The sequence below is a fragment of the Myotis myotis genome, unplaced genomic scaffold (assembly GCF_014108235.1).
Source record: "Myotis myotis isolate mMyoMyo1 unplaced genomic scaffold, mMyoMyo1.p scaffold_m19_p_28, whole genome shotgun sequence".
NCBI lineage: Eukaryota > Metazoa > Chordata > Mammalia > Chiroptera > Vespertilionidae > Myotis > Myotis myotis.
In genome coordinates, this window is record NW_023416333.1 from 1,164,301 (window position 1) to 1,178,269 (window position 13,969).

At 45.3% G+C, this 13,969-nt stretch overlaps 1 protein-coding gene and 1 pseudogene across 3 annotated transcripts in view; one reads left to right on the forward strand and one right to left on the reverse strand.

The window, feature by feature from the left end:
- ZNF350 (zinc finger protein 350) overlaps positions 1-13,969 on the reverse strand; it is a 52,047-nt gene that overhangs the window by 12,750 nt on the left and 25,328 nt on the right. For 2 of the 3 annotated variants that reach the window (XM_036296106.1, XM_036296104.1), the window contains exons 2-4: positions 3,782-3,938; positions 2,620-2,782; positions 2,249-2,344 (exon numbers count right to left, since the gene is read on the reverse strand). In XM_036296106.1, the coding sequence (XP_036151999.1) occupies positions 2,249-2,344; positions 2,620-2,782; positions 3,782-3,796 (274 nt within the window). In that variant the 5' untranslated portion in view covers positions 3,797-3,938. Of the gene's footprint in view, positions 1-2,248; positions 2,345-2,619; positions 2,783-3,781; positions 3,939-9,835; positions 10,036-13,969 lie in introns of those variants that run through there. The other variant, XM_036296105.1, reaches the window with a different exon arrangement.
- Positions 4,888-7,003, forward strand: LOC118649249 (annotated as a pseudogene).

Here is a 13,969-nt window from a genome sequence, read left to right on the forward strand (position 1 = left end):
GAAGAAGCCAGGACTCACTGTGGACTCATTGTGCTGGGTGGGCATGAAGCAAGGAAAGATGATGACAGAGAAGAGAACTTCCAGCACTTCTGACTCTAAAACTACATCTCAGAGAAGTGTTCTGTTTCCCAACGAAGTAACGCTAGCCATTATGCTGACTAAATTTCATTCCAGCACTTTTCACCCCGTATACCTATAATTTACTTTTTTATTTTTATTGATTTCAAGATTCCACCTTTTAGAATGAGAGCTCTTGGTGTATTTGTATGCCTTTTCTCACTTCTATTATCCTTCAGCATATACCAGGCTATCAAAAGTACTTTATAAGCCCGGCCAGCATGGCTCAGTGGTTGAGCATCAACCTATGAACCGGGAGGTCAGGGTTCGATTCCCGGTCAGGGCACATGCCCAGGTTGCAGACTCCATCCCCAGTGTGGGGTGTGCAGGAGGCAGCCGATCCATGATTCTCTCTCATGATGAATGTTTCTATCTCTCTCCCCCTCTCCCTTCCTCTCTGAAATGAATAAAAATGTTATTTAAAAAAAAAAAAAGTACTTTATAAGCCTAGCTGCCGTGGCTCAGTGGGTGAGGGGTGACCTAGGAACCAGTAGGCCACAGTTTGATTCCTGGTCAGGGCACATGCCCGGGTTGTGGGCTCTATCCCAGTGTGTGGCATGCAGGAGGCAGCCAATCAATGATTCTCTCTTTCATTGTTTATGTTTCTGTCTCTCCCTCTCTCTCCCTTTCTCTCTGAAATTAATTTAAAAAAAAGAAAACCAATTTTTAAAAAGTACTTTATAAAAGGATAAATCAAGGAAGCAATCTCAAGTATGGGACATACTGTGGAGTTTAGGAGAGAAGATGTAAATCTCTGCATGAGCAAGATATACTATATCACAGAAATCACTGAAGAATTTCATGTCATGTGAGAGGCAACAGTTAACTGGGACTTAATGTTGTCGGAATATGATGGAAAGAAAAAGGAAACATTTCAGGAGGTAAATACAGTGGGAATATCTATGACAAACAGTTAAGAGAGATCAGAATTAAATATACAAAGGAATTAATTTGGCCGAAACCGGTTTGGCTCAGTGGATAGAGCGTCAGCCTGCGGATTGAAGGGTCCCAGGTTCGATTCCGGTCAAGGGCATGTACCTGGGTTGCGCGCACATCCCCAGTGGGAGATGTGCAGGAGGCAGCTGATCGATGTTTCTCTCTCATCGATGTTTCTAACTCTCTATCTCTCTCCCTTCCTCTCTGTAAAAAATCAATAAAAAATATATTAAAAAAAAAAAAAAAAAAAAAGAAAGAAGGAATTAATTTGAAGTAGGCAACAGTTATGGTCTGGTTTAGGCTAAAACCGTATGCAAGTTAAACTAAATGTTCTAGTTAAAACACACCGTGAACAGCAGACTCCTTTAAAGAAGAGAGCGCTGTGGGTAAGGAATAACTGAGGTGCTGGCTGGACGGCCAGGAGGACAGGTGCACAGGAGTGAAGGAGAACCTAAGCTTTCGGGGGTTCTCTAGGAGGGACGATGATTCTAGTTCCTTGCTGTGCCTGGGAGCTCATCGAGAGTTGCCATCAAGATGAGTAAATTCCACAGAATAGCGTCTGTGGTGGATCACATGGGGGAGGTCGCACTATGGGAGTCTTGTGAGGGGAACAAAAGAAGCTTAGCTGATTAGAATGAAGAAAATTTTGAAGGGTTAGTGGTTCAGATGACAAAATGGAAACCAGAACCTTCGAAGACCCTCAGAGTGAAGAATAGGCGAAGCTAAGATAAAAAGAAAAGCAAAGGCACAACGAACCAATGAATTTTGGAGGCAGAGCATCCAAGATGGGGTGAATCTTAGGAAGGGAAATCAGTATCACCAGGGGCAGAAAGGAGCAATGGTCAGAAAACAGTGAGCACAGTTTCTCTTGGGATGGAGGCCTTGGACAGTGGACTTCCATAGCAAAAGAGGTGAAGGAATATAAAGACTAAAGGAAAGGTTTCAGAATTCTAAAAAAAAGAACCATACAACCACAACTCAAGGTGCAGATAAAGAGGGATCAAATCCCAGAAGAGAGTAAGGGATCTATTTTTCTCTAAACTCCTACAAACAGAAAGGGGTCTACCCTCTCTCACTGGGAAGGACATACACTGAGGCACTGCTCACCTATCCTCAAATCCCTTCACCTCTGAGCCCCTTCTCTGAGCGACTAAAATGTGATTTCCACAGCCCCCCTGTGCTGGTTCTCACTCACCTGAACGGGTTCCACAGAGGAGTTCACCTGCCACTGTCCATGGTGCTTCTCCGTGATCCAACTTGGAAAGTATGTCAGGTTTGCTGGCCTTACGACCTGTTCATGGGGAATGATAGAAGCCTTAGACACACTGAATAGGACTTGAGGTCTGTGAAGACCATAGAATATAATAAGGACAAAACAATTTTCACACTTAGACAGTAAAGGTATTCTCTTAGGAGAAGAGAGAATATTCCTCTCTGGGGTCAGACAGAAAACTTAAGATTCATCTACCACTTCAGAAGACCAGACATGCCAGAGCTTTCAGAAGCTGAGAATGGAAAGGCTACTGACTGAGGACCATCGGACTGACACAGGGGAGCTGTCCTCACCCACTGACACCAGGTGGCTGTAGGTCTCCAACATCACGTCCATGTACAGGTCCTTCTGCTCGGGGCCTAGGAGCTGCCACTCCTCCCAGGTGAAGTCCACGGCCACATCGTGAAATGTCAGGGGTTCCTGTACCAACTCCATGCTGTGTAACGGCGTGATGTTCTTTAGATGACATAGGAGAAATGTTAGTTTTTCTGCTCATTTTCACTTTATAGGCTACACCTATATAGCCAGTGAGGTTTTAGTTTAGTATACAGTTGAATAATCACATGCCTAGTAAAATACATGATGGAGAAAAGTAGTTTTACAGTTGTTCCTATGGAAAATAATACAATAGCCCTAACCGGTTTGGCTCAGTGGATAGAGCATCAGCCTGCGGACTCAAGGGTCCCAGGTTCGATTCCGGTCAAGGGCATGTACCTTGGTTGTGGGCACATCCCCAGTGGGGAGTGTGCAGGAGGCAGCTGATCGATGCTTCTCTGATCGATGTTTCTAACTCTCTATCCCTCTCCCTTGCTCTCTGTAAAAAATCAATAAAATATATTAAAAAAAAAAGAAAAAATACAATAATTCATAAACAATAATCAACTGTTTCACATACTAACAACTGCAAAGCTACTTTTGCCCCACACTGCGTCTTATACCTGAGCATTCAGTTATCCATGTGTTTATCCAATTAGGAGTTTCTATAATGTGAACTTAAATGTACCTGTTACTTAGAAATACCACATTCACATTCGTGTATTTGAGATACAATACAGGGTGTCCCAAAATATGTATACACACTTTGAATAATTATTAATTCCAGTGGGTTCAATCTGAAACGAAGGAAATATCAATGGTGATATTTATAGGCCTCTAGAAATCCATTTATGAAGACAGAATAGGCCGAAACCGGTTTGGCTCAGTGGATAGAGCGTCGGCCTGCGGACTGAAAGGTCCCAGGTTCGATTCCGGTCAAGGGCATGTACCTGGGTTGCGGGCACATCCCCAGTAGGAGATGTGCAGGAGGCAGCTGATCGATGTTTCTTGCTCATCGATGTTTCTAACTCTCTATCTCTCTCCCTTCCTCTCTGTAAAAAATCAATAAAATATATTTTAAAAAAAAATTAAAAAAAAAAAAAAAAAAAAGACAGAATAGGGCAAAACAAACCCAATCACCTGAGCCTGGAGCATTTCCTTCTGTTCTCTGAAAAGAGCTGGCCACGGGGAGGCTCTGACTTGGTGTGTTTGGGTTTGCTCTAAATTTCTGTTACCCAACTGTGCAACTACCTCCTTCCTGCTTCAAATGATTCTATTGCTTCTGATGAGTCAGAACCTGTGGGTTAAGGTGAAAATTCAATGAGTGACACATTTCGTCTGGGATCCATTGCTAACAAAATGCCCACAGTATCGCTGGTGTCCTTTTAGTTCAGTGGTTCTCAACCTTCGGGCACTTTTTTTAAAAAATATATTTTATTGATTTCTTACAGAGGGGAAGGGAGAGGGATAGAGAGTCAGAAACATCGATGAGAGAGAGCCATCGATCAGCTGCCTCCTGCACACACCCCACTGGGTATGTGCCCGCAACCAAGGCACATGCCCTTGACCGGAATCGAACCCGGGACCCTTGAGTCCGCAGGCTGACTCCCTATCCATTGAGCCAAACCGGTCAGGGCCCTTCTGGCCCTTTAAATACAATTCCTCGTGTTATGACCCCCAACCATAAAATTATTTTCGTTTCTACTTCATCACTGTCATGTTGCTACTGTTATGAATCGTCATGTAAATATCTGATATGCAGGATGGTCTTAGGTGACCCCTGTGAAAGGGTCGTTCGACCGCCAAAGGGGTCGCGACCCACAGGTTGAGAACCGCTCCTTTACTTGGTCTCTTATAAATATTCACTCTTCAGGTCAATAAAAACCTTAGGTTCTAAATGTGGAGGTATTCCTTTATTTCTGTGGGATTTAAGTGGTGCATTGTGAAAGAAGACGAGGGAAATGCCATGATGGGGCAGAATAATTGTTCCTTCTCTTCTAGGTTCTTTGGCTGATCTAATAATTAAATCCATATAACAGATTAACAGAGGAAAACAATCAAAAATACCTCCTGTATACAGGGAAGCACTCAGAAAAATGGAGTATTGGCCAAAATGGCAAACATCACCACCTGAAAAACCTTTACCTAAAGTCCAAACATGTTGGGGGCGGAGAATCAGCTGTTAGAGGTTACTGGAAAAGGCACAATAAAGACACTTAATGTTGGTCAGCCGCGGGACCCTGGAGATGGCGGCTCAGAAGATAAACGAGGGGCTGGAGCACATCGCCCAAGCTGAGAAAGACCTGCAAACTGGTTTCTTAAAGTGGAAGCCAGATTATAACAGTGCTGCTGATGAATATAGAGAAGCAGCTCTTGCTTTTAAAAATGCCAAACAGTTTGACCAAGCAAAACATGCCTGCCTGAGAGAAGCTGTGGCCCATGAGAGTAACAAGGCTCTTTTCCATGCTGCTAAAGCTTATGAGCAAGCTGGCATGACGCTGAAGGAGATGCAGCAACTCCCACAGGCTGTCCGGCTGATTGAAAAAGCCAGCATGATGTATCTGGAAAATGGCACCCCCGACACAGCAGCCATGGCCTTGGAGCGCGCTGGAAAGCTTATAGGAATTGTAAACCCGGAAAAGGCTGTACGTATAGTTATACCAACAGACAGCTAATGTGTTTGAAAATGAGGAACCTTTACGACAGGCAGTTGAAATACTAGGAAAAGTCTCCAGACTGCTAGTACGAGGACGCAGGTTTGATGAGGCGGCACTCTCTATTCAGAAAGAAAAAAATATTTATTTTTTTTATTAATTTTATTTTATTCTTTTACAGAGAGGAAGGGAGAGGGATAGAGAGTTAGAAACATCGATGAGAGAGAAACATCAATCAGCTGCCTCCTGCACACCCCCTACTGGGGATGTGCCTGCAACCCAGGTACATGCCCTTGACCGGAATCGAACCTGGGACCTGTCAGTCCGCAGGCCAGCGCTCTATTCACTGAGCCAAACCGGTTACGGCAGAAAAAAATATTTATAAGAAAATTGAGCCCTTGCCGGTTTGGCTGAGTGGATACAGCGTCAGCCTGCGAACTGAAGGGTCCCCAGGTTCGATTCCAGTCAGGGGCACATGCTCAGGTTGTGGGCTCAATCCCCCGTGGGGGACTTGCAGGAGGCAGCCAATCCATGATTCTCTCTCATCATGGATGTTTCTACCTCTCTCTCCCTCTTCCTTCCTCTCTGAAGTCAATAAAAAAAATACATTAAAAAAGAAAAAAAGGCCCTAACCGGTTTGGCTCAGCGGAGGTCAGCCTGCAGACTCAAGGGTCCCAGGTTGATTCTGGTCAAGGGCATGTACCTTGGTTGCGGGCACATCCCCAGTAGGGGGCGTGCAAGAGGCAGCTGATCCATGTTTCTCTCTCATCGATGTTTCTGACTCTCTATCCCTCTCCCCTCCTCTCTGTAAAAAATCAAGAAAATATATTAAAAAAAAGAAAAAGAAAAAGAAAAAAAGGCTGAAACCGGTTTGGCTCAGTGGATAGAGGGTCGGCCTGCGGACTGAAGGGTCCCAGGTTCGAATCCGATCAGGGCCATGTACCTGGGTTGCGGGCACTTCCCCAGTGGGGGATGTGCAGGAGGCAGATGATCGATGTTTCACTCTCATCGATCTTTCTAACTATCTCTCTTCCTTCCTCTCTGTAAAAAAAATCAATAAAATATATATATATATTTTTTTTAAATATATTTTATTGGTTTTTTACAGAGAGGAAGGGAGAGAGATAGAGAGTTAGAAACATCGATGAGAGAGAAACATCGATCAGCTGCCTCCTGCACACCCCCTACTGGGGACGTGCCCGCAACCCAGGTACATGCCCCTGACCGGAATCGAACCTGGGACCCTTCAGTCCGCAGGCCGACGCTCTATCCACTGAGCCAAACCGGTTTCGGCAATAAAATATATTTTAAGAAAAAGAAAATTGAGAGAATTATCCAACTTGTTATAAGAAAACAATTGCTCAAGTCTTAGTTCACCTTCACAGAAATGACTATGTGGCTGCAGAAAGATGCATCAGGAGAGCTACAGCATTCCAGGGTTCAATGGGAGTGAAGTCTGCTGCGCTCCACAGCTGCTTTAGGGCTATGACCAGCAAGACCAAGATCAAGTGTCAGAGGTCTGCAACTGGCCCCTCTTCAAGTACATGGACAATGATTACGCTAATCTGGGCCTGAGTTTGGTGGTTCCAGGAGGAGGAATCAAGAAGAAAGCCACAGCAGCACCCCAGGCACCCCAGGTGCCCACAGGCACCACTGCTCTCCTCCCCTGCCCCCTCCCAAAGATGAATATGCGGGAGGGCTGTGCTAGGCTTTGCCGGAGGGAAACATCCTCATAAGGCATTCATGGACTTGGAACTTGCCTAAGGGTACTCACATTCCATTGCAGTCTTGGCTTTGAATGCTAATAAAGGTAAATTTAGTTTACCACTTCCTCAAATCACCCATTGTACCTGCTACCCGTGAAGCACTTCTTTTCTTTCTAAATACACTGGAAGGAATTAACCGGAAAAAGTAGTGTCACATTTTAATAGTTGATTTTAAAGTTTGCAAGCCAAATTCTAAGACAAATTATGTTCTAAGCAAAACAAAAGAGCCAATAGACATATTCTTTTTCTTGTAATTTATAGTTAGAGAATTTTCTTTGCATTTTTTAAACAACTGCTGCTAAAATTGAAGTTTACTAGTTAAACAAAATATTTTAAACATTTGTTTTGTTATAGGAAATTTATCCCTTGTAATATTAGCTACATTTCTTTTTTTTTAATATATTTTTATTGATTTCAGCAAGGAAGGGAGAGGGAGAGATAGAAACATCAATGAGGGTGTCATTGATCTGCTGCCTCCTGCACGCCCCCTACTGGGAATGGAGCCGGCAATCCAAGCATGTGCCCTTGACCAGAATCAAATCTGGGACCTTCCAGTCCGCAGTCCAATGCTCTATCCACTAAGCCAAACCAGCAAGAGCTAGCTACATTTAAATTAAATATTTTTAGATGAGAGATTGGAACAGGAAGCTATTTTGATCTTGACAATATTATGTAGCCCAATAAAGGACGCATTTAAAGTCTTCTATTAAAAAAAGAAGAAGAAGAAGCTTAACGTTGTTGTGCAGAAATAAGTCCTGCTTCCTCCACTGATAGTTTAGGGGGGTTTGGTATAGTGAGGGAGACACCCTTACAGATGAAATTGCTCTGACAAATATAAATGGCCTTTTTAAGGGGTAACTTCTACTAGGTTTTCAGAGCTTCTCCCAGGGCTGCAGTTTCTTCAAATCAGCCAGCTTAAAATAACCAATATCCCGGCAAAGAGGCATGTTTTAGGATGGGAAATGCTCCCCTTCATACTCACAGAATTGGTTATTTAAAGGAGAAAACTCTCTCCCAGTAACGACTAACAGGTTTTCAAATACAGTGGGGCCTTGACTTTCGAGTTTAATTCCTTCCGTGAAGGAGCTCGTTACTCAAATTACTCGTATGTCAAATCACTGTGACGTTCGCTGCGCCAACTAGCGGTGGGGTATCTGAAGCTGGTTCGTACGTAACCCGAATTTTAGCTCGCAACTCAAAGCAAAAAATCGGCCGAGAGGCAGCTCGTATCTCGAAAAACTCGTTAGTCGGGACACTCATAAGTCAAGGCCCCACTGTATATAGCTGGTTAGAACTACACAATGCATCTAAGCTCGTTTCACAGTAATTCAATCACTAGCAATGGGAACTGGAACCACCTTGTTTGACTAAGATGGACCTGGACTTACTAATACACTGGCATATGGGTCACCTTCCCACAGGGATGGAAACTAAAATATAATAGAGTTCTTGTTAGGAAAGAAAAACACATGAATGCCTATCAGGCAAATAAGCAACAGTGTCCCTTGCTGTATACTAAGAGGTGATGCAGGCGTTGGCAAACATTCGCTGAAAAGGATAGATCAACATTTTCCAATTTGCAGACCAAATGTCTGTCACAAGGACCCAATTCTGCCTTTGAAGGGCAAAAGGTGCCACAGAGGATACATGACAAAACAGGCTGGTCATTGCTGGTTTAGTCCCTGAGTCTCCAGTTAGTCAATTAATGGACTGAAGGTTAAAAAAACAGGAGGACTGCCCTAGCCGGTTTGGCCTGCGGACTGAAGGGTCCCAGGTTCGATTCTGGTCAAGGGTATGTGCCTTGGTTGCGGGCATATCCCCAATGGGGGGCGTGCAGGAGGCAGCTGATCAATTTTTCTAACTCTCTATCCCTCTCCCTTCCTCTATAAAAAAATAAAATATATTTAAAAAAAACAACAAAAAACAAAAAACAGATGGACTGCCCTAGCCGGTTTAGCTCAATGGATAGAGCGTGGGCCTGAGGACTGAAGGGTCCCTGGTTGATTCCAGCCAAGGGCACATGCCTGGGTTGCGGGCTCGTTCCCCGGTAGGGGGCGTGCAAGAGGCAGCCGATCAATGATTCTCTCTCATCATTGATGTTTCTATCAATCTCTCCCTACCTCTCTGAAATCAAGAAATAAATAAATAAATAATAATAATAATAATAATAATAATAATAATAATAAAAACACACAGAGAAGGACTGGAAATAGAACTCTGGGACCAATGCCTTTGGTCCCAACAGCAGCCCGGGTCCTAACCTTACAACAAACACGAGGGACCCTCCACTTCCAAAACTTCACCCGTACAAGCTTCTCAGGACCACACTGACCACACTTCCTTCTTAAGCAGAAACCCGGGCGAGACACTGCCGTGAGCTGACCTCCCTCGCCGACCTCAACATCACTGACCCGCGTTTTAAACCCCAACCTGAACCTGACACCGCCATCTTCCCAAATGCCTCCGGCACTTCTTACACGTGGGGTGAGCCGCAGCACCCCATAGCCTCACAGTCAGGACCAGGGCGTCACCTCTACAGACTCTTCACCTGGGCACCGACCCCGCGGGCACCCCGACCACAGACAGATGCCTCTGCTTCCCTTCAAATACCTCACATCCCGGTCCTACGGGGCTCCCCTCGGCTACGTCCTCCCCCCCTCCTACCCTCCCCCTCCGTCCCCGTGATGATTCCACGCTCCGCACAACACCGCGCCCACCCGTCACCTGAGAGAAACCAAATTCCTACTGTGACGCAAACACTTCCGTGTACTCACCTGAGTTTTCCCTCAAACGCCGCATTACAGCACAAACAGCGCGAACCCTTTCAACTTCGGCAGGCGTCCCGCTCCCTCTACGGTGGCCGAGGAGGGTCTCAGGCTTTTGAAGAAACGAGGCTTACGCTTTGCTGTACGTTTTCAGTGCATTCAGGGGCAATATGTCCGCGCCCACGCTGCGGTGGCCCATGGGGGCCGCCATGTTCGGACGCCTGACTGCCGTACAGATGCTGCGGCGGCGAATTTCATGCACGTAGCCAGGGATGGCGGACAGGTGAGAAGCTGCTGAAATGATCTCTGTTAGGTCGGAGAGAGCCCAGGATCGCCTACATGCAGACATGTGAGGAGATAATGGACTCCCCCTGGCATTTCTAACAGATCAGCATGCCAGACACAGATGCTGGCTTCTCCACGACCCCCACGCAGACACTGACTCATTCCTGAATACCTTGCTGACCCCCTGCAGCTGAAACTTCCTCAACTGAATGCCTCAGCTCATGTCCCCGCCCCTCACCCAACCGCAGTATAAAAAAAGCGCCCCCCTCGCTGTTGGCGTGAATCCACGTGCTCTGTCCTTGGGGGTATGTGGGTCTCCCCCGGGACGCAGAATAAACTTTCCTTCTTTCCTTTTCTGATCAACTCTCTTTATTTCCTTCGCCGCCTCCGGAGCCACCTAACCTAACAATCTCCTTTACGGGCACTTGGACTCTTGCGGAAAACGGGTACATTCTGAGAGCTTCGTGATGCCAACACGGTGCGAGCTCAGTTGTTGCTTTCAGCGGGCTGGGCAGAGAAGTGTATTCTCCACTTTGTATTTCCTGTGCACACGCAAAACGTTCCCAAAGGATCCATTAGGACCTCAGGTGGCAGAAGAGCAGCGCACGAAGCGCTCCTAGAAAGGGACACCCACGGAGAGCTCTGGCCAGAAAATAGTTGGCCTGAAGCGCTTTTTAAAAAAATATATATATATATATTATTGATTTTTTACAGAGAGGAAGGGAGAGGGATAGAGAGTTAGAAACATCGATCAGCTGCCTCCTGCACACCCACTACTGGGGATGTGCCTGCAACCAAGGTACATGCCCTTGACCAGAATCGAACCTGGGACCCTTCAGAACACGGGCCAATGCTGTAGCCACTGAGCCAAACTGGTCAGGGCCTGAAGCACTTTTTAATAACAGAAAGGTTTTTTCAGAAGCTGGTACAATGTGAGGCTGGGCATCACCAACTAGGAGAGAGGAACTCTGGGAGAAGCCTAAATTGTCATGGGGGGGTGGGGACCCTGAAAAAGGCCACTAAAGTGAAGGCAGTAAAAGTCTGGAATCAATGGCAAGGCCACATCATGAATCCATCCCATTACGAGGTATATTGTAAGGGTGGTGATGGGGCTGTAATCCAGGATTTAGGGCAAAGAATGTCAGATTGAGGTGTGCATGAGGCCGCTGTTAAAACGCTATAGTCCTGGAACCCGGTTCAGTACTGGAGTTTCTGGTTTAGGGGATGTGGGATGTGACTGGGAAAATTGCGTTCATTTTAAGTGTCTGAGGCAGGAAGCCTGTCCATAATCAGAACCAGCCCTGTGCTGGACTTACTGGGGATCATTCTGTAAGTTATACACATGCCTAATCACTGTACACCTGAATCTAATATAATGCTGTATGTCAACTGTAACTGAAAATTTTTAAAAATATATTAAAGGATAAAAACCATCCTGGAATGTTCTCTCTCTCTCTCTCTCTCTCTCTCCCTCTCTTTCTCTCTCTCTCTCTCTCTTATAATCTTCACCAGAGGATACTTTTCCATTGATTTTTAGAGAGAGTATTAGAGAGAGGGGAAGATAGAAATATCAATGTGAAACACATTGATTGGTTGCCTCCTGCATGATCCCTGACCACTGGCCCCAGGGGCCAGGCAGGAGTCTGCAACCCAGGTATGTGCCCTTGACCAGAACTGAACACGGGACCCTTCTGTCCAAGGGCTTATGCTGTACTTACTGAGCCAAACCTGCTAGTGGTGGAATGTTCTCTCTCTTTTTTAAAAAATATATTATTTTATTGATTTTTTTTACAGAGAGGAAGGGAGAGGGATAGAGAGTTAGAAACATCCATGAGAGAGAGCCATCAGTCAGCTGCCTCCTGCACACCTCCCACTGGGGATGTGCCCACAACCAAGGTACATGCCCTTGATCGGAATCGAACCTGGGACCTTTCAGTCCACAAAGCCGACGCTCTATCCAGTGAGCCAAACCAGCTAGGCTGGAATGTTCTCTTGATACACACATTATGATGGGTGACTCCCCTCAGTCCCTCAGTCTTGGTTCAAAATATATCCAGAAAAGCCTAACAGAGCAGGGCCAGAATACCACCCCCCATCCCATTACAACCTATACATTATTATAAATTAGTATATATTGTTATCTTTCTTCCTCATAGGATTTATCACATGCTGAGATTGCACAATCCATTTACTGTGTCTCTCCCACCATTATAAGGTCCATAAAAGCCGTTCCTTTGCCTGCTTTGCTTACTGATGGAACTTCAGTGGGTACTACAGTGTCCGGCACAATATTTGGTGCCTGAAAATATGTTTGAAGGAGTATAAATTACCCCAAAACCAGCATTTGAGATTAAATCCTGAAAGAGCCACCACATAGCAGAGCTCATTTCCATTTCTTTCCCAAAAGCAGAACTGTTTATAGTGTGGATCGTGGGAAACTATGGGACAGTTAGGAGGTTAAGGGAGAGTGCCCTGGAGAGCGAGAGAGCCAGAGTCCCTCTCCCAGGAGAAGGAGAGGGAAAAAGAAGAGAAAGCACATCTCAATTCAGCAGGAAACAGTGGAGCTGGAAGCTTTGAAATGGTGGCAGCTCTTAAGAATGATTGATAGTCCCTTGGACAAATGCAAAGGCTTTGCTTGACAACATCCCTTAAGGATCTCACACCCCATCTCCCACATTCTCCATTCTTAGAGACTAAGATTCTTGTCACCCTTTTTGCTCTATTTATTCTGAACACCTTTTTCTCTCCTGCTCTGCCCAGTTTATATTCAGTTAAACTTTCTACTCACACATGATTTTGGGGGGGGACTGTCTGGTCAGCCAATGTGACTCAGCGGCTGAGCATCCACCTATGAACCAGGAGGTTGCTGTTCAATTCCTGGTCAGGGCATATGCCTGGGTTGCGGGCTCTATCACAGGTGGGAGTCATGCAAGGGGAAGGCGATCAATATTCTCTCTCATCAGTGATGTGTCCATTCTTTTCTCTCTCTCTCCCTGAGGAGAAAAATATATATATTTTAAAAAATATGCCCTGACCGGTTTGGCTCAGTGGATAGAGCGTCGGCCTGCAGACTCAAGGGTCCCAGGTTCGATTCCGGTCAAGGGCATATACCTTGGTTGCGGGCACATACCCAATAGGGGGTGTGCAGGAGGCAGCTGATCAATGTTTCTCTCATCGATGTTTCTAACTCTCTATCCCTCTCCCTTCCTCTCTGTAAAAAAAAAATCAATAAAATATATTAAAAAAATAATAATAATTTGTGCCCTAGACTGTTTTTGCTTAGTGGATAGAGTGTCGATCCTTGGACCAAAGGTTCCGGGGTTGAATTCTGGTCAAGTACACATACCTTGGTTTCAGATTCCCTGGACCTGGTTTCTCTCTTTCTCTCTCTCTCCCTTACTCTCGCTCTCTGAAAAATCAATGGAAAAATATTCTAGGGTGAGGATTAACAATAACAACAAAAAAAGAATAATTTGTGGGGAGATAACTGTTCTTTTTTAAAATCTATTTTCACTGATTTCAGAGAGGAAAGGAGGCGAGAGAGAAACATCAGAGAGAATCAGACAGATAGAAACATCAATGACCTGCTGCCTCCTGCATGCCCCACACTGGGGATCAAGCCTGCAACCTGGACCTGGAATGGAACTGTGAACTCCTGGCTCATAGGTCCGATGCTCGACCACTGACCGACCCAGACTGGGTGAGACAACTGTTTTATACAATTTTTTTATGAACCCTTTTCAATGGCTCATTCCTGTCAGTGACAAAAAACTCTGATTAGTAATTTTAGCACAATCAGTCACTTCCCAAATCAACATACAACTGTTTTTTATTTTTCTGGGCTGGGAAATATAGAAT